This window comes from Sminthopsis crassicaudata, chromosome 3, assembly GCF_048593235.1.
Source record: "Sminthopsis crassicaudata isolate SCR6 chromosome 3, ASM4859323v1, whole genome shotgun sequence".
In the NCBI taxonomy this organism is placed as follows: domain Eukaryota; kingdom Metazoa; phylum Chordata; class Mammalia; order Dasyuromorphia; family Dasyuridae; genus Sminthopsis; species Sminthopsis crassicaudata.
Genome location: NC_133619.1, coordinates 502,460,138 through 502,480,466, shown reverse-complemented (window position 1 = coordinate 502,480,466; position 20,329 = coordinate 502,460,138). Strand labels below are relative to the sequence as shown.

Genomic DNA, 20,329 nt, shown 5'->3' with positions numbered 1-20,329 from the left:
TCCTCACACATGACATTATCTCCTGTTACCACCATACCTTTGCCTGTCATCCTTATACTTATTACATTTCTTCCTCACTTTTAGCTCAAACTACATTTCTTCCTCAAGAATCTGCTCAAATACCACCTCTATAAAAAGCTTTTCCTATTTTCTAGTGCTCTTCTATCCATAATTATCTTGTAATTTGCTTTATACATTTTCTAGTATGTAGTTTATATATATATATGCACATATATATTGTATTTGTTCTATGTGCATATATCTATGCATAAATAAATCATCAATATATTTATGTGTATACTTGATGTCTTTCCTAATAGCATACAAATTCCTTGAGGGTAGGTACACTTTGTATCTTTATCCATGGTGGTTTGTACATAGTATAAACATTTGTGATAAATGCTTATTGATAAAACATATAAGAAATGTTTGTATTGATTTGAGGAAAATAATGATAATCATGATAAGAAGAGAACCCTAATCAGAAATACAATCCTAATGAAATGGTTTAGTTCAAGTTGATGACAACACTTTAATCTGCTCTCTAGTTTTAATAAATGCATAGGCCTTGCTCTGGTTAGAATTGATTTATTCTCTTTTTTTTAAAAATGACTTTTCAATTCTGTTTAAAAAATAATTTGCTTTGGAATTCAGCAAATTACTGCAATTATAGTTTTTGGTTCCTTTGGCTCAATGCTAATGTTGCATTAAATTTTATAGTTCTGAACCCTATTGATGCCCTTATTTTTTTTCTTTCTTTTTTTTTCCCCTGAGGCTGGGGTTAAGTGACTTGCTCAGGGTCCCACAGCTAGGAAGTGTTAAGTGTCTGAGGTCACATTTGAACTTGGGTCCTCCTGAATTCAAGGCTGGTGCTCTATCCACTGCGCCACCTAGCTGCCCCCTGATGCCCTTATTTACAAAGGAATTTTAATCTGAAATTTAAAAATGGTGATCTGTGAAACTGAATTTTTTCCCCCCAGGATTTTATCCTAATTTTCTTTGCCCAGTTTATAGTAGGAAAGTCCAGGTAGGCAAAACTGCCTGGGCAGTGCAGCTTATTTTCTTGCTTTTTCTCGTATAAGGTTTCAGCATCTCATTTAGAAGAAGAATTAAAGGAACAACAACGATTAAAAGAAGAATCTCTGAAACGCTTCCAGGAGCAGGTGAAAAACAGAGTAAATCAGCAGATGAGGCTAAGAAAAAAGCAGCAGCTTCAGAAGTCCTGTGAAGCAGTAAGTTCAGTAATGGATCTCAATAAGAAATAGTAGTTTAAAAAAAATTGAAGTTTATTTATTGTTCACTTTGCTTTGGAGCTCTATTTGGCATAATTTTAAATTTAGAGCATGGAACAGAAAACCGTTAACTAGGAGACCTGGGTTCTATTACTAGCATATCATTGATATGTGACTTTCAAGGTTCTACAATTTTCTGTTTTTTAAATGGAACATTTAAACATTAATTGAACATCTACTACACTGTACTAAGTACCGGGAATACAAAAAGAAGCTAAAGACAGGTTCATATTCTAATGGGGAGAATAGGAAACAAACAAATATGTACCCATAAACTATATACAGGATAAATAAGAAATCAGTTTAAAAGGAAGGCACTAGAATTAAGAAAAGGTTGGGCAAGGCTTTTTTTAGAAGATAGGATTTTAGTTGATTAGAAAGAAGATGGGATTTTAGTTGAAACTTAAAGGAAGCCAAGAAGGTAATTAGGTGGTGCTAAGGTGAGAGAGCATTCCAAATGTAAAGGACAGCTAGGGGAGATGGCTAGAGTCAAGAGATAAATTGTTTCGTTCATGAAACATCAAGGGCAATGTCATTGGATTGAAGAATATATTGTGGGAATTAAGATGTAAGAAAGTAAAAAGGTCGGAGGGGATATGTGAAGAGCTGTGAATGCCAAGTAGAGGATTTTGTATATGATTCTGGAAACATTAGGGAATCACTGGACTTTATTAGTAGGAGGTCAGATCCATATTTTGGGAAAGTCACTTTGATAGCTGAATGGAATATGGAGTGGATTGGGGAGAGATGGGAGGCAGGCAGACCCATCAGCAGGCTATTTCAGTAATTTGGGTGGGAGGTGATGAGGGTCTTTATTAGAATGTTGACAGTGTCAGAGCAAAGAAGGGGGACGTATTTGAGAGATAGTACAAAGGTAAAACCAACAGGCCTTGGCAACAGTTTGGAAATAGGTGGTGAAGAAATAGTGAGGAGTCTCCAGTAACACCTAAATTTGTGACCCTAGGGGACTCAGAGAATGGTATTGCCCTTTATAATAATGGGGAGTTTGGAGGGGGGGGTAGATCTTGGAGGGAAAGGAATGAGTTTAATTTTGAACCCAGAGTTTAGGTTCTATTGGATTCAGTTTAGGATTCGTGAAAGATTTAGAAACACAAGAGTAATAGCAGAAAGGTTTGGGACAGAATGAATAGATTTGAGAATCATCAACAGAGATACAGGTGTTAAAAGCATGGGAGGTGATGAGATTATCAAGTGAAGTAGTAGAAGGAGATTGGAAGAACGTCTAGGATAACCCAGAGAGATAACCCTGACTTGACATAATAAGTCTGCTAAATATTTGTCTTGAAATTTCACAAGATAAAAAAAAATCTCTAAAGTACTTTGGAACTTTGAGGAATTCATTGAACAAAGGTGATATTTATGGCACTTAGTTTAGACTCATTGTATCCTTTTCCATATGTAGGCAGAAAAAGAAAGCACTATAGCCATGCAGTCTTCTGATTCAGCCTCACATTTAACCCCTAAAAGTAGCAAAAGCATTTATCAGAACAGTATGAAAAGTGTCATCCGAAGTACTGGTTCCAGCTTGCTACCTACTCAGATTCTTGGTGATATTGAAGAGGAAGCAAAAAATGAAAATGGAACATTCCAACAACAGACCCTGGCTGTAAGTACATTCACAATATTTAATACCAAATCCAAACTATTACAACTCCTCTATTTAGACAGTGCTTTGTAAATACCTTAAAGCATTATGCAAGTATGAGTTTTCATGATTGGGATACTTTATGTTATGGAGTGTTTTACATACATTATTTTATTTGATTATAAGTAGTTGTGTAAAGTAGAATAAAATATCAGGTAACACATTTGTATCTTTAGATGTTTTTATTAAAACAGCATTTTTTTTAGTAATTTTATTTTGTACACTTGATATTTTAGAATTCTGTATCATGAGCAATAAGTTAACAAGACAGTATATAGGCTACATGTTTCTATTTATGCATTTCCTTTTCTGTATACAGTGTTCTTTTTTTAAAAATTAAGTTTATTTGAAAAAACAGTGAGAAAAACAGAAAATAAATACAAATCAAAGTGAAACAAAAGAGAACATTGTCATGTGCCCAGCAGAACATCAGGGAGGATTCAAAATATATAATAAAAAATTACCAGATCAAGAAAGTATAGATATTAGTAAAAGAATTTGCATTCATGAATGTCCATTTTCTTTATTTCCTTATGAATTGTTCTTTGGTTCTCTGCTGTGCACCTTATTTTATTCTTTTTCCCCCTTCCATTCTCCCTACCAGCCCTAAGCAAACTACAGTAAATAAAAGATATATTTATGTATACATATGTGGACACACACACACACACACACACACACACACACACACACACACACACACACACACACACACACTTTTCCTATCTTTGCTGACTCTTTAATTAAATTCTGCTCCATAACTTGCCTTACTGTTACTTATCCTCCCCCCACCCTCATCCCTTTTCTTCCCTCATCCTTTGCTTCCCCATTTGCCCATCCGTTCTCCCTTGTTATTTTCTAGATTTGGGAGGGTGCTATACACTTTATGGTATATATGTAATGTTTTCTATAGAACCCATTCATAATGTGAATAGGTTTTCAGAAATATGAGCCCTCCTTGCCTCTCTAATGCCTCACTGTTCTTTCTCTGTACTTCATTTGTGTAATATGATTACTATTTTTATCTTAACTCTGCCGATCTTTCTTGTGAGCTAACCTAGTGTTGATGTGAATCTTAAAAATTTAATATGCATTTCCCATGTAAAAAAAAATCAATTTGTGTATGTCTAAATAGTTTATCCACATTAAGTTACTTAAAAATTATCTTTGATAGTGACTTCTATATGTTAAATTATCTTTTAATTTTGGGTTTGGTTGATAGAAAGTCCTGAGAATCTGCAAATTTGTTGAAAGTCCATTTTTTCTCATTAAAATTATCGATAATTTTACTGGATATGATATTTTTGGCCTGAGGACTAGTTCTTTTGGTTGTTGATAGATATGATTCCAAGACTTGCTTTTTTGTTGTTGTAGTTGCTGATAAGCCTTGTACAATTTTAATTATAGCTCCAGTGTATTTGAATTGTTTTTTTTCTTGTTTCTTGAAAATTTTTTTCTTTGATCTGGGAATTTCAAAATTTGATAGTAATATTCCTGTATGTTTTCCATAAAGGATCTCTTTTGAGGTGATGATATTCTACTTTCCTCTCATGTTCTATCACTCTAGGACAGTTTTCTTGGATTATTTCCTGCAGTATTGTATCAAAGTTCTCTTTTTGGTCACAATTTTGTCAATCCAATTATTCTTATATTTTCTCTTCTTGATCTGTTCTTCAGACCTGTCATTTTTCTTATGTTTCACATTATGTTCTTTTTTCTCATTCTGTATAATCTGTTTTGTTATTTCTTGATCTTTCATAGCATCACTGCCTTCCCTGTCCAATTCTGATTTTCAAAGAATTGTTTTCCTTTTTGAAACTCTACTTCCTTTTCTAATCGATTAGCTTTTTTCCCCATAATCTTCTTGTTTTTCTTCAATGGTTTTTATTTTTAAAGTTTTTTTTTTCTCAGTGTCTCATTTGATTTTTCAATTCTTTTTTGAGTTTTATTAATTCTCTCTGGGCAGGGAGCCATTTCATGTTACTCCTTGGGATAGAAAGTTTTTTTTGTTGTTGTTGTTTTTACACTAAAGTATCCTCCTCTGAAGATAACCCACAGATTCTGCTCTTCCTTGTTCCCATAAGGTTTCAGTGGAGTTCTTTCTTCTTTGTCACTTAGGGTTTTTTTTTTTTTTTTTTTTTTTTTTTTTTTTTTTTTTTTTTAATAAGAGATGTTAATGTAAGCTTCTCTAATGGTTGGGTGAGGGGATGGTGCCTCAAACTTCTTTCAGCTTTACCCTCTGACCAGGAACCCAAACCAAGAGGTTCCCCAAATTAATAGTGGGGATACCCAAAATAATAGCATTTTTTGTATCTCAAAGTATCCTGTTATCTAGGAAGAGTATAAAACAAAAGTACTAGATTTTAGTACTTAAAGTACTTAGTACAAGGTATCATATTTTCTTAGAGAATACAAAGAAGAATAAGATACTGTCTATCTTCATATTGTGTATGCATGTATGTATAGGCTAATAAGGGAAATAAATACCCTAAATACATGGTGTAATAGAAAGCTAAAACATGAGGTATGCATGATGTGACTAAATCTACTATATATCATTAGGAAAATTCCTGGAAGCTTATTGAATCAGAAATATATACTTTTTTTCTCCATCATTATTTATCTCTGATAGTATAACTTTCATAATTGGATTTTCAAGTTATGGTAAACTTGAGAAAAAATTACTAAAGCATTACTTAAATTTTACTTAACTAGATAATTAGAATCAATAAGCATTTATTGAAGGCCTATTATAAAGTGAGTACTTTTAGGTATAATAATAGTAAATGAAGATAGTTAACATTTATATATTACTTTAAAGTCTGCAATATGCTTTACATATTATATAATCTCTTTTCATTTTATCATTACAACAAAACTATGAATTAAATAATAATATTCCCATTCTATAGAAGAGGATATTGAAGATGACAATGCCTGGGGTGATTTTCCCTAGATCAATCAACTAATAAATGTTTAAGGTAGGGTTTGAATTCAAGTTTTCTCTACTCCTGAGTCCAACACTAATAATTTTACTATGTATCTGACTATGCAAAAGAAGTGAGGTTATTCTCAGGAAGACAAAATTAACTCAGATGAAATGATCAGAGAATAATATGAAACAGTAAGATGTGGGTATAAGTAACTGTGAAAGGATTCTTAGAAGAGTTGAAGACTGAGCTGTATTTTGATGAACAGGTAGTATTTGAATTATGTTATTTAATCATACCTGACTCATTGTGATTTTGGCAAAGATAATGGAGTGGTTTGCCATTTCCTTTCCCAGCTCTTTTTACATATGTGGAAACTGAGGCAAACAGTTAAACAACTTGCCCAAAGTCACACAGCTAATAAGTGTCTGGGGATGAATTTGAACTCAGATCCTAGTGACTACAAAGCACTCTATCCATTGTGCTATCTAGCTGTCCCAGTCACAACCTGATTGAGATGGAATATAAGAGTAGAGGGAAATAAAGTGATAGCAAAATTGGGGCTAAATGTTGAAGAATTTTGAAAGCAACCTATTGTAGATTCCCTTTAGTTTTTCTGAAACAAGCTGTTCATTTAAAAAAGCTTCAATAAAGTAGCCTCAATATGATGTATCTGCAAAGAAAATTCAGTTTTATGAAGAAAATGTGGATTAAAAAAAGTAAATATGTGCTTTCTGAACTTATCTTTCTTGTAATTTTTAATCTACTAGATGTTACTGGGTGTTATCTTTATTATAGAAACATTCAAGAACTGACTTCTCCATTTTACTCAGACCTGATTGAAGAGCCTGAAATATAATTTCACATTGAGGTGAATGAAGGTGATTCTTCTGGCAGGATTTAGTGAATTATCAATTCTATTGTGATTTAGAATCACAATAACATAGACTTGAAGTTGGAAGAAATCTTTGAGGTAAAATAGTCCAACAACCTTGTGTGTACCTAGGGTCTCTTTTTTTCTAGTATCCCTAACTTATGATTTATTCAGTTGCAGCTTAATTAAGTACTTCCAGTCACAAGATGCTCATTACTTTGTGTGAGTTTGTTCTTTTATTGGACAGTTATATGAAAATAATTCCTTAAATATCTCTGTTTAAGTTTTTCCTTATATGACACTTGTTTCCAGGTCCCTCATTATCCTTTTGTCTCTTTCTAAATGTTCCATAGTTTGTCATTTTTCCCTTGTGGACCCCAGAATTTAATACAGTATGTCAAATGTGGCCCAGCACATATGATAGACTATTTCTTTACTTATCCAGATTTTTCTTAGCTTATGGTACTTTGGTATGCTACTAAGAGATAATTTGCTTTTAATTCTAGATGTCTGGTCCCATGAGGAGTCAAACTTGGCTTTTCCTAATTTCCTAAATCACATGAGATTGAATAGTTCTCACAAGAAGAGATTTCAAGAAATCATATGATCTAAGCCCTTGCTTTTTAGTGAGCTATAGTCAAGTGATAATGATCCCTGTGGATGAAATTTCCAGAGCGTCCATTGTTCAGCTTTTTTTCTTTTATGGATATTGGAAGCATATGATCAGGATTGTTTGCTCTTCTCTTCATAGCCATTTTGTGTTTGTAAATACTATGCCCTACTTTAGCTATCTCTTTTCCAGGAAAAATTGCATAAAAGACATAAATGTCTCTGATCTTTTCTTCTAAAACCTTTTCATGATATAGGTTGTTTTTCTCTTTGCATTGTAAATTTTTTACATCCTATGGGAAATAAAATTAATAAAGGTATAAACTGCTGAGGTACATGGATTTGAGCAAAATAACTATTAACAGTGACATATATAACTTAAAGTGGGTAAAACCAGAAACCTCAATAAAGTCAGAAACTCCAAGGAGAAAGAGGGGAATCTCTTTATTGACACACAAGTGAAGAGATCATGCTATATATAGAGTAAAAATAATAGGACATTATTATTGGCTATACTAGGAAATGTGGGCTGGCATTCCCATGAGGATAATCACTGTCCCCCTTCTGACAATTAAAAAATGTTAATTGTTTTATGGGACCCATCTGAATCTTACAATCTTTGTGAGGGGATCAAAACTACCAGACTTGCTGTCTCCTTGGAGGAGATTAAAAACTCCCCTAATTATTCAAGGACAAGCAAGGACCAGGTTTACTTGTGAGGTTTAAAGATAGGTCATGTAAGTATTCCAAAGGCTACCAAATTATTCTAAGGACTACTAGTAAGAGAGACAACTTTTATAAATTTAATATAGAGAAAAACTTGAAATCCTGAGCTCAACTCAAGGGCATAGAAATGAAATTTAAGCAGAACAGAATCATTTACAATATGAAATCAGTACAATATGGAATCGGTTACAAAGTGAAATTAGTTTTAATTTCTTAATCCTTCTGAAGTCTGGAAACTAAATATAGTTTTTTAACTCTTAATCGCATTTAGTAGTCTATTAAGAGTATGACTTTGGTGGGGCAGCTAGGTTGCCCAGTGGATAGAGCACCAGCCCTGAAGTCTGGAGGACCTGAATTCAAATCTGGCCTCAGATACTTCACACTTCCTAGCTATGTTACTCTAGGCAAGTCACTTAACCCTAATTGCCTTAGCAAAAAAAAAAAAAAAAGTATGGCTTTGGGAATGAAGTAGAAGACTATTTTACAAGAGTGAGCTGGAAAGTAGCTTTTGGTGGCTGTTAGGAAGGTGAGATTTGTTGGTATTAATTTTATTTGACTGGTAGTTCTTAAGATTTTCTCAAGTACCACCTATAGATATATGGGAATAAAGGCTAAATAAAATGGCAACTTTACTCACAAAATCATTGAAAATATATGTGTGAGGAATCTACTTATTTGAAGATGACAGTGATCACTATGTTTATCTGCTGCTTAAAAGAAGCTAATATGTTACCCAAAGTCCTTTTCACATTATGCAAATATACATATTATACTTTGATATGAAACCATGATTGTGATTTATAAAGGCTAGCATGATAGAAACTTTGCTTCTGGCTCACTTTATAACCTTCATGATGCTTTTGGTTTAAAAGTCAACCTAAAGGTTGGGTAGGTAGGTAAAACAATGGAGCAGCAGCCCTGGAGTCAGGAGGATCTGACTTCAAAAGTGACTTCAATCACTTATTAGCTGTGTGGTCCCCAGCAATTCACTTAACCTTAGCTGCCTTCAAAAAATCCCCCAAATCACTAAACCTTTACATAGTTAATATAGGTGCTTTCATTACATGCAAATGAATATCTGCAACACTTTTTTTCCCATATATCTATAGGTGGTACTTGAGAAAATCTTAAGAACTACCAGTCAAATAAAATTAATACCAACAAATCTCACCTTTCTAACAATATTTGTGATAAAGGGGTTTAAAGTTTATATGATTTCTTACTGCAGGACTTTTACAAAGGAGACTTTGATTCCCTGGCCACATGGCATAATGCAGTGCTGCCTACTATTTGGCAAATAAGAGCAAGAATAATTTGTGATACTTTATCTTTTATAACCTTAGTTGCACATATGCCTCATTATGTATTGTAAATAACTTCTTGACTTGTTTAGACACCATGAAACTAGCTTATTGAAGTCTAATACTTTTAGGTGACAAATGCCACTTTATCTTTGAAAGGAGATAAAATCCTTTAAAGACAATTAAAATCTAGAAAGAGGTTATATACTGGGAGATCAGAATTGGAATGAGTGAAGGAACCTGAAATTTAGATTATTGTTTAATAATCATCTGAAACTTTATCATCTTTGCATATTCTTTGCCAGAAGTTTATGGACCTTGTTTTTTCTCACTTTAGGAAAATTATATTATGTCAATATTTCAGAAAGATGGTTATGACTTTTCCCACCATTAAAATGTATGACACGAGACAAATCCACTCTTATTTGCTCCTGTCTTTAGCTGTCTCTATAAAGGGAAATTGTTGATTATATACTCTTTCTTCCTCCAAGGAGAGTCCAGTACTAAATCTATTATCCTGTAGTCTTATTTAAGACGAGCTGTACTTTAAGGAAAAGTAATAAATACCAATATAATGGGTGGCAGAATGAATATGTAGGAAACATAAATATTAATAAAGGACCATGTAATAGCACTTTTGACAAATGTAATATTAAAAATAGCTCATAGTTTGAATTAATTGTGGAAGAGAAGTTACAACAAAGAATTTAAAGGAAAGTTGAGTTGTTGTCTTTAAATGGGAAAAGGATAACCCAAAATAGGAGAGTGTATGTAGAAGCTAGAAAAAAAATTTTTTAGGAATAGCAAAAACAATTAGGTTGGCAAAGAATAGCTAAAAGAAGAATTCCTGGTCTGAGATTTGCCCATCTCATCCCATTTGGTGAGATGATTATAGTAATAATACTAACAGCAATTTATACAGAGGTTTAAAGTTTGCAGCACAGTTTCTTTTTTTTCTCAATATTTTATTTTTCCAAATAATGTGTAAAGACAATTTCAACATTCATTTTTGTAAGACTTTGTGTTCCAAATCTTTCTCCCTCTTTCCCTTACCTCCTCTTTCCTCAAGACAGCAATCTGATTTAGGTTAAATATGTGCAGTCCTTTTGAACACATTGCCATATTTGTCATGTTATACAAGAAAAAAAAAAAAAATCAGACCAAAAGGTAAAAAAACCATGAGAAAGAAGCAAACAAACAAACAAACAAAAACTCAAAAAAGAAAATGCTATGCTTAGATTCATATTCAGTCTTTATAGTTGTCTCTTGATGCAGGTGGCATTTTCCATCTCAAATGTATTAAAATTGCTTTGAATCATCACATTGCTGACAAAAGCCAAGTTCATCATAATCGATCATCACGTGATCTTGATACTGTGTTCAGTGTTTTCCTTGTTCTTCCTTCACTTAAGCATCATTTCATGTTTTTCCATACTTTTCTGAAATAAGCCTGTTATTTCTTTTTTTCCTTTATAATCCAATATTTATAATTCATTTTAAATTTTTAATAGTATTTTATTTTTCAAAATATATGCAAAGGTAGTTTTCAACATTCACTTTTGCAAAACCTTGTGTTCCAAATTTTTCTTCCTCTCCTCTCCCCTCCCCAAGACATTCAGCAATCCAATGTAGATTCAGCATATGCAGTTCTTTTAAACATATTTCCATATTCCTCATGCTGTGGCAAAAAAAAAAAAAAAAAATCAGATCAAAAGGGGAAAAAAACCCTAACAAAAAAAAAATGAAAATACTATTCTTTGATCCACATTTATTCAGTCTTCATAGTTCTCTTTTGATGTGGGTGACATTTTCAATCACAAGTCTATTGGAATTACCTTGGATCACCTCATTGGTGAAAAGACTGTCCATCACAGTTAATCATCATATGATCTTGTTACTATGTATAATGTTCTCTTGCTTCTATTCACTTTACTCAGCCTGAATTCGTGTCAGTCTTGCCACACCTTTCTGAAATCAGCCTGCTTATCATTTCTTATAGGACAATAATATTCCATTACATTCATATACCATAACTTATTCAACCATTCCCCAACTGAGGGGCATCCACCCAGTTTCCAGTTCTTTGCCGCTACAAAAAGGGCTGCTACATTTTTGCACAGGTGGATCCTTTTTTTCTCTTTTATGTCCTCTTGGGATTCAGACTCAGTAGTGACCCTGCTGGATCAAAGGTTATACACAGTTTGATAGCCCTTTGGACGTAGTTCCAAATGACTCCAGAATGATTGGATCATTTCACAATCCTGTTAACAATGTGTTAGTGTTCCACTTTTCCCACGTTCTTTCCAAAATTTATCATCTTTTCCTGTCGGTTTAGCTAATTTGAGATGTAGCTCATTTTCAGAACAACACTGATTGGTAGTAAAAGTAAAAAAAAATACTTCACTTATCTTAGATGAAGTCTCTGAGTAGTTATAAGTTGCTGCTGGCTATACAGTAGGTGATTAAGATAGGATTCAAAACCAGATCTGATTTCTAAGTAGGATGATGCTTTTATGTTATATCTTGCTGCCTTTCAAGATGGGAAGTATCCAATAGTTGTGTGTATTAATCTAGACTTTTTGAGTATTTTTGTATTTACATTTAAAATAAGAGTATGAAATATCAGAAACTTGACTAATAACTCTTAAGATAAAATGATGAAACAAAAATTGCTGAGTTGAAATAATGAAGATAATAAAGTTGTTATACAAAAATATTATCATGAGGTAAAAATCTCCTGTTGAAAATACTTCTCTTGTTGTAAGTTGGCATAAATTTAATAGCAAGAGCCTATTTTCCTGTTAGAACACTTGTTAATACCTATACCGATACCAATACCAATGTTACTGGTATTAATATTTGCTTCTTCTTTTTTTTTTTTTCCTCTGCTTTCTTTGGCAGCTTAGCCAAACTGTGAAGCAAGCCCGTAAACAACTGGCATCCCGAAAAAATACTGATGGAGAGAAGCCATTAGGACTTTCAGAAGATAGCACAGACAGTAGTCCAACCCAAGAGGTAAATTAGTTTTCTAAGAAACTCAGTTGAGTTAAATAATAATTCAGAGTGAACTCTTAGATTATGAATGGAAAAGATCCAACTTTAAAGAATATTCTGTAATTGACAAGTTTACAGGTTAACATTTCATTCTCCAGTTTTTTTTATATTTTCTTCAAAGATCCCAAGACTGGATACTGAACTCATATAATCTTTTGTTAATTTATAGAATTCCTTTTGAATTTTTGATGAGAGGCTTTTATAAAATTTCTCCATTTCATCCTTTAATAATATCTGTACTTTCTCCATTTCTAGTTGTCTGGATATAATTTTCTGGATGTCCTAACAGCTTATCAAATTCAACATTCTAAAATCCAATCTATCTAAATAGCTATCTAAAACTCAATTTATTATCTTTTCCTTTCCCTTCTAAATACCATCCACTTCTCCAGATTTCTTGATGACACCATTATCCTTTGTCACATAGCTTTAAATTCATCTGAAACTTTTCCCCTTATTTCATTCCCATATTCAGTAAGTTTCTAATTTTATTGATTTTATCTGGTCTTTGTTGCTCTTCTTCTTCTTTTCCACTCCCCCCCAAGGCTGGGGTTAAGTGACTTGCCCAGGGTCACACAGCTAGGAAGTGTTAAGTGTCTGAGACCAGATTTGAACTCGAGTCTTCCTGAATTCAGGGCTGGTGCTCTTATCCACTGTGCCACCTAGTTGCCCCCATCTTTGTTGCTCTTCTTTCTGCTTGCCTTGCTGCTATTGTAATAAAAGTCCTTATGTCCTATTATCTGTACTTTTGCAGATGATAATCTTCCTAAGGCATAGGTCTAACTATATCATTCTTCAGGTCAGAAATCTTCAATGATGTCCTTTTATCTTGAGGATGAAATATAGACTCTTCAAGCTGCTGTTTAAGGCCTTCCACAATCTGGCTTCCAGGCTTTCCAGATAATTAATAAAATTCATATATAACATTCATGGATTCTGAGGTACATTCAAATGGACTACTAGCTTTTTCCTTCTCTTACCCTGAAATCAGTATTCTATATATCTTCACAAATACTGGCTTGCATGTCTGAAATACATTCTTTCTTTACATTTACCTTTTAGAATTCTGAGTTTCTTCCTCAGGTATCACTTCTTAGCAGAAACCTTTTTCAGTTCCTGTCTCTTTCCTCTTAGTTTTAGCACCTTCTTCCTCCTGGAACTACTCTGATCTTCATGCTGTATCTCCCTTCATAATCAATAGATTTTAAAAATTTTAAGGGAAAGGACCATTCTTTTTTTCCCCTTGCACCTCAAACATCTAGCGTAGTGCCTTTATATAAAATGAATGTATAATAAATGGATAAATTTTGTACTGACTCTTAAAGTTAGCTTTTTATTAAACATATATTTGAATACTAATGTGCATCTGTTATTCCTTTCTGTAATAATCACAACTGATCCATATCTACCCATTCTTTGCTATTCCTGTCCATGTCCTTTCCCAAATCTTTCATAAAATATCTAACCATACCTTTGATGTCTTTCTTCTTTAAGGTTTTCTGGGTGCCAGTATGACCCTTCAGGCTGCTCATGTGATATGCCTCATTTTAATTATATGAGTAACCTACCCTCCTTTTTCTGATGACAGATTTTCTGGATGATACCTTTTATTCTATTTTTTGCATATAAGTAATTTGTAATATATTTCAGTTTACTTGTGTCCATTATTGCAAATCTCTCTTCCTACTAATTTACTTGCTGTTTTGCTATCCTTGAAAACTGGTATGTATCCATCAGCAGCCATATAACATTACTAAAAGAAAATTTTAATGGGCATATATATTTTTTTTAATTAAAACTTTTTCTTTTCAAAACATATGTATAGATAAGTTTTCAACATTGTGTTCCAAATTTTCCCCTCTCTCCCTTGCCCCTTCCCCTAAAGGCAAGTAATTCAAAATATGTTAAACATGTTAAAATATATTAAATCCAATATATGTATACATACTTATACACTAATCTTGCTGCACAAAAAAAGTCAGATCAAAAAGGAAAAAAATAAGAAAACAAAATGACAACAGAGATGACAACAAAAAGAATAAAATCCTATGTTGTGATCCACACTCAGATCCTACAGTCCTCTCTTGGGTATAGATGACTTCATCACAAGGTCATTGGAACTGGCATTAGTCATCTCATTGTTGGAAAGAGTTACATCCTTCAGAATTGATTATTATAATCTCTTTGTAGATATAAACTGAAAAGCAGGATGATTTATTGGATAGAATATTGGACTTGTCAGGAAAACTTGTTTAAATCCTGCTCTAGGCAGTTACTTATGATACTTAGGGAAAGTCTCTTAACTTTTTCTGCCTCAATTTCTTCATCTATAAAGTAACTGTAGCACTTACCTCAAAGGAATTGTTTTGAGAATTAGATTTGATAATATTTATAATGTGCTTTATAAGCATTAAATTGCTATATAAGAACCATTATTACAAACTTTTGACTTAATTAATTTCTTAATCGCATGTCATATTTTCTAAATTTTTTTTTTACCATTCTTTATTGTGCTTACTTTTACTTTGAAGTCCCTGATACTAAGCATGTATTGATTTGATTTAGAGGATCTTGTCAAGCACTTCATAGAATTTCTTTTTTTCTTCTCTGAACCAAATGTGTGCCTATAAGTTGTAGTTATCTCTATGGGAATTTTTTTGCTTATGTTCATCAAAAACCTTTCAAAGAAAGCTGATCATATATCTCATGTAATGATATTGCTTGTTGTCTTTAAGCATAATGAACTAATTTTTTCAACTACTCTATTCACCTTATCCTTCTATTTATCTGCAATTTCCTTCTGTCTTCTTGCTTTGTACATTGAGGATGTCAGTGTTGAACTTATTTAATTATAAGAGAAATTGAGGGAGCACTGACAATTAAATTTTATGTTTATAGAAGGTCTAAAAGATTTGATTCTTTGCATCTTCTAATCCCTTTTCCAGTACTGACAATCATCACTAAAGAAGAGAAAGGGAGCATCTTCCATCTGAGGAATGTTTCATATTTTTATTTCATGAGTTACTTTGGCCAAAGCTTAGTAGTCAAGCTACTAGTTTATGACCTCTCTGATTGAAATAAGCTGGCTTTCAGATCACAGACATGGTATTCACAGCTTGGTAGAACTTGCTTGAGCTTTATTGACATAGTCTAGGTCACCTCCACATTGTGTTGAGGCTTCAGAGTAGTATTTTTATGAAGCTTTGAGTAGTTGAAGGGAATATTGGGGGAAGGGAGAGAAGGGAATAAACATTTATATTGTGTCTGCTATGTGCCTGTCATTGTGAATATATTTCTTTTAGGTAAGTCCAAACAAATGTACTTTTTCCTTTTTTCCCCCCAGTTTATGTTTAATGCTTTTTTGCTCTGAACTAAATCCTTATTACCTCTAGAGCTATTCAGTGATGTAATTTCAACTAGTAAATGATTACATGGGGACACTTGACCACTTTATGGGGTTTTGTGATTGAATGCTGGGCCTGGAATCAGGAAAATCTAAGTCCAAATCTTTTCTCAGGCCTTTATAACCTGTGATCTTAAAGCAATCATATAACTTCTTTTCTTAATATCCTACCCTGTAAAAGAGATAATTGTAACACCTACTTCATAAAATTATCATGAGGATCAATTGATAGTCTGGATATAAAGTTCTGTACAAAGGTGAATAGTTGTTACACTGTTAAAACTCTATGTTCTAACATTTTTTAAAATAGGGTTCATATGAAAGTGGTCTAGGACATCATCCTTTGTTGTTACATATTTAATGTTCTGCAGACAGGTACATAAAATGACTGCTTTTTGTAGTCAAATGAGTATTGAGATGTAAGCTCATCTTCTATAGACTCAGTAAAAGCAACTTTAGAATAACTTCTGTTCATGCTTAAGAGATGGCATATGATAATGGATAGAATTCTAGATTTGGAATCAGGAATATTTAACTATGAATGTATCACCTAGGTAATAAGCACTAGATACAGAATTTGAATCTAGGCTTTATGGAGCATAAAGGGATTATATTCGGTTTAAGGATTTACTGGCATTTTCCCAGGCTGTCCCCTGCCTACAATACTTTCCCTCTATTTCTCTGACTTACTGACCTCCTTGGCTTGCTTTAAGTCCCAATTATAATCCTACCTTCTACAGGAAGCCTTCCCCAACCCCCTCTTAATTCCTATACCTACCTTCTGATAATTTCCTATTTATTCTGAATATCGTTTGTTTGTAAATATTTGTTTGCATCTGATCTCCCTCATTAGATTGTAAACTACTTGAGAGCAGAGATTATATTTTGTCCTTTTTGTGTCTTCAACACTGCCTGTCACACAGTAAATGTTTTAATAAATTTTATTGATTGATCTTTTGAGGGATGGAACAACAGGAATAAATCCAGTTCAACAGGAAAGCATCAGATTTAAGGGGCATGATAGTTTAGTTTGACTTAAAAAGAGCAATAGGTTCCTTTCTAGAGGTTTTCAGATAAAACTTTTGAAACTTCTTGTCAGATATGTTACAAAGGGAAAATCTTTAAGTGTGATTTAGACCAGATTAACTTCTCAAGTCCCAGCTTTGTAATTCTATAATATGAAATAATTTGGGAAAGATAGGGTGATGCCACATGGAGAGAAGGGATAAAGATGGGGAAGGAGGGGAGAAAATGGACCTTGGATGTCACATCAAGGAGTTGGAACTTTAATCAAAGTTAGCTCCCATTGATTCAATTATCATTTATATGCTCCTGGTTCCCAGATCTGTATTTCTGTCTCTAGTCTCCACTGAGTTGCAATCCTACTTCTTCAATAGCCTCTTGGAAATGTCAAACTAGAGGTCGCATAGACATACCAAACTCAATATGTCCAAAACAATATTAAATTTTCCTTAAATTCTCTACCCATAATGTTTTAAGGGCACCACCATCCTCCCAAATCCTTCCTGATCCCCAGTGGCTAATGCCATTATAAAACTGAAATGGGATAATGTATGTAAATACTATATAGTCTTAAAGCAGTATGTAAAGATCAGCTATTGTTGCTGCTATTGTTAGTTATTATCTTCTCTATGTAGTCAATTATAAGTCAATAGCAGAACTCAGTTTTTGCCTTGTCAGGAACTTGGCGGAACAGCTACTTCTCTGCGTAAACTCTCCCCAGTGACGTACTTTCTGAGGTCTTTACAAACACAGAATATTTAGCAGCACTGTGTTTTAGAGTGTTAGTTTGGCTCCAGAATGCTGGTAAAAGGAGGTAATTGAATCAGGATTATCAGATCCTAAGGTCTGACATGGAGCATTGTGTGAAGCATGCTCTAGTGATTTGACTGATGTTTTTCCAGAAAGTGTGCTATCCACAAACTTGATTTGAAATCATTATTCATAAGAAGGGAGGATTAAATCAGATTTAACAGCATTGTATAAAACAATCTTATGAGTCAAAGGCGCCACTCAGTTTAAAGTATTATTTTTACATTGAAATCAGACTGTGTACTTCCTCCTCAAAACTATTTCTGTGTTTTCTGGGTAAGCCATCAGAGGAAAAAAAAAAAAAAAAAAAAACTCAAGTCCTTGTGAGCAGACTTTGTTTTGTGAGTGAAATCAAGTTTATTACCCTTCCCCTCAATTCTAGACTGCTTTCTATTCCCTTAATTACAAGGGGTGGGAACCTGTCACTCTGGACAGGAGGAGGATCTGTAACTCCAGTTGCTCTAAACTATTTCCTTCTTCGGTTTTCCTTTAGTCACATCAGAATCATCCTGGTTGTAAATATTAATTCAGCTTTGAACATAGAATCAAAAAAATGTCCTTGCTTATCTTTTTACCAGATTATAAAGCCATGAACTTTTTGGAATTGTTTCCACTGTAGAGCACAAGAACAAGTGGCAGTCAGTATACTGATTGATGTCTTTTGCAATCAGACTTAGGGGGTATGATATTTGTTGGCATATATCACCTATAATGTATCAGACTTAGTCTTTTAAAGTTAGTGAGAGCCTCACTGAGGTCTTTCACCAATGCTTAGGGTATGCCACTCAAATATTGCCCCTATTTCAATAAGGTAAGAGGGAAAGTACTCTCCTCCAGATGAGATAGATCTTTTCCTTCTAATCCAAAGGAAGAAGAGAGGGAATAGCAGAAAATAAACTCTAGAGTTAAGGCAGGAGCTAGCTAGGACTATAATGCTGCAGTTGTTGCTTTGGCAGTATAAAGTTAGATTCTGGAAAGTTGATTAGTATGTCTTTATTATCCCTTGATACACCAGATGAACTCAGTCTACTAAGTCTTATCCCAAGACTTTTGATGAAACCTTAAGAGTATTATTTTTAATGTATTGCCCTTTCCCAGACAATTAATGTTTTGTTTGTTCTTTTTCAGAAAACATATTTTGGACAAGGATCATCTGTTAATGAAGATGAGAAGGGTATGGAAAAGCCCTTTCCTAACCATCTTCCAGGCAAAATACAAAACAAGGAAACTAAAGAAGTAAGTGAACCGCAGGAAATAATTACTTAGAATTTGACATAGAAGTTGCCAAGACTATGCTGCAACTGATTTAGGGATATAGCATTAAGATCTGGGAAACTTAAAATATCTCTATTACAGTCTTCCATTTTACCTAGATTACCCTATTTGAATTACCTAGTGTTGAAATCATGGTATATTATCTTTTTAAAATAGCCTTTTATTTTTCCAAATACATTCAAAGATAGTTTTCAACATTCACCTTTGCAAAACTATGTGTTCCACATTTTTCTCTGTCCCTTAGACAGCAAGCAATCTAATATAAATAAAAATGTGGAGTTTTTCTGAATGGATTCCATATCCATCATGCTGCATAAGAAAAATCAGATCAATAGAGGGGGAAAAAAAAAAAAGGGAAAAAAAAAGCAAACAACAAAGGTGAAAATACTATTCTTTGATCCACATTCAGTCCCTATAGTTGTCTGTCTGGATATGGATGACTCTTTCCATCACAAGTTTATTGGAATTGCTTTGAATCAATCATAGTATATTATCATTGTCATATTATCTCTATCTTGAAGTAGAGGCAGTTTAGATTTTACAAACTTTTTAAAAATTAAAACACTTTTCATCATGGATTTTACCAGTGAGTGGACAAAAGCATTTATTCCCTGTGAAATCCTATAGAGATCCCTATGTTGAGCAGCAAAAAGTAACAACCATGTAGGATTTGTGTTGAAACTTGTTAATATCATTAAGATTTGTGGAGTTCGAGTAAGAATTCCATGTTCTGTCTTATATCCTAAAATGTAAATTACTCTTAAGGGTTGTCACTGAAGTATAAAGTAGTATCACTAATGTATTTTTTTCATTTGTAAACAAAAAAAAATTTTGTATTTTTTGTGTGTGTTTATCATCTAGTATGAAAACTGATATCTTCCAGGGAATCTGCAGAACAGATTGAAGAGGAGGGGGAGCCACAGAGAGTAATCTCAGGATTAGGGGTGGAGTTTCCTAGCACTGTTACTGTAACTGATTTAGTAGAATAAAATTAGTACTGCCTGGGCATGGAGCTAAGAGAATAATGTCCTATTTTATTCCATTGTGTCAGAATTATTCAGACTATTAAAATTGCCCCATACTGTAGCCAAGAGTATTTTTCCTTGGAAAATTTCCTTTGTGGACTATTTATATATGGAGTTGTGTCTTTGTAGAAAATATCTTATTGGCTATGAGTATTTCCCTCAAATGTCACTATAGCAAATGAAAGGAGAGAAGTTGCCTCTTAAAGGCCACCAACAAGCTTTACTTAGTCTTTATGCTCAGACCTTCAGCAGAGATCAGGCAGAAGAGTGCAAACAGAAGTAACTTGGATTGGAGTTGCTAAGATTAAACTGGAGTTGATGTTGGGAGAGTAAGCAAGAGA

At 33.4% G+C, this 20,329-nt stretch overlaps 1 protein-coding gene across 7 annotated transcripts in view; it reads left to right on the top strand.

Annotated features, from left to right (window-relative positions):
• The window catches only part of CCDC15 (coiled-coil domain containing 15), a 49,397-nt gene that overhangs the window by 2,158 nt on the left and 26,910 nt on the right, over window positions 1–20,329 (top strand). For 6 of the 7 annotated variants that reach the window (XM_074303906.1, XM_074303905.1, XM_074303904.1 and 3 more), the window contains exons 3-6: window positions 1,083–1,232; window positions 2,716–2,919; window positions 12,300–12,413; window positions 18,817–18,924. In XM_074303906.1, the coding sequence (XP_074160007.1) occupies window positions 1,083–1,232; window positions 2,716–2,919; window positions 12,300–12,413; window positions 18,817–18,924 (576 nt within the window). The remainder of the gene's footprint in view (window positions 1–1,082; window positions 1,233–2,715; window positions 2,920–12,299; window positions 12,414–18,816; window positions 18,925–20,329) is intronic. The other variant, XM_074303907.1, reaches the window with a different exon arrangement.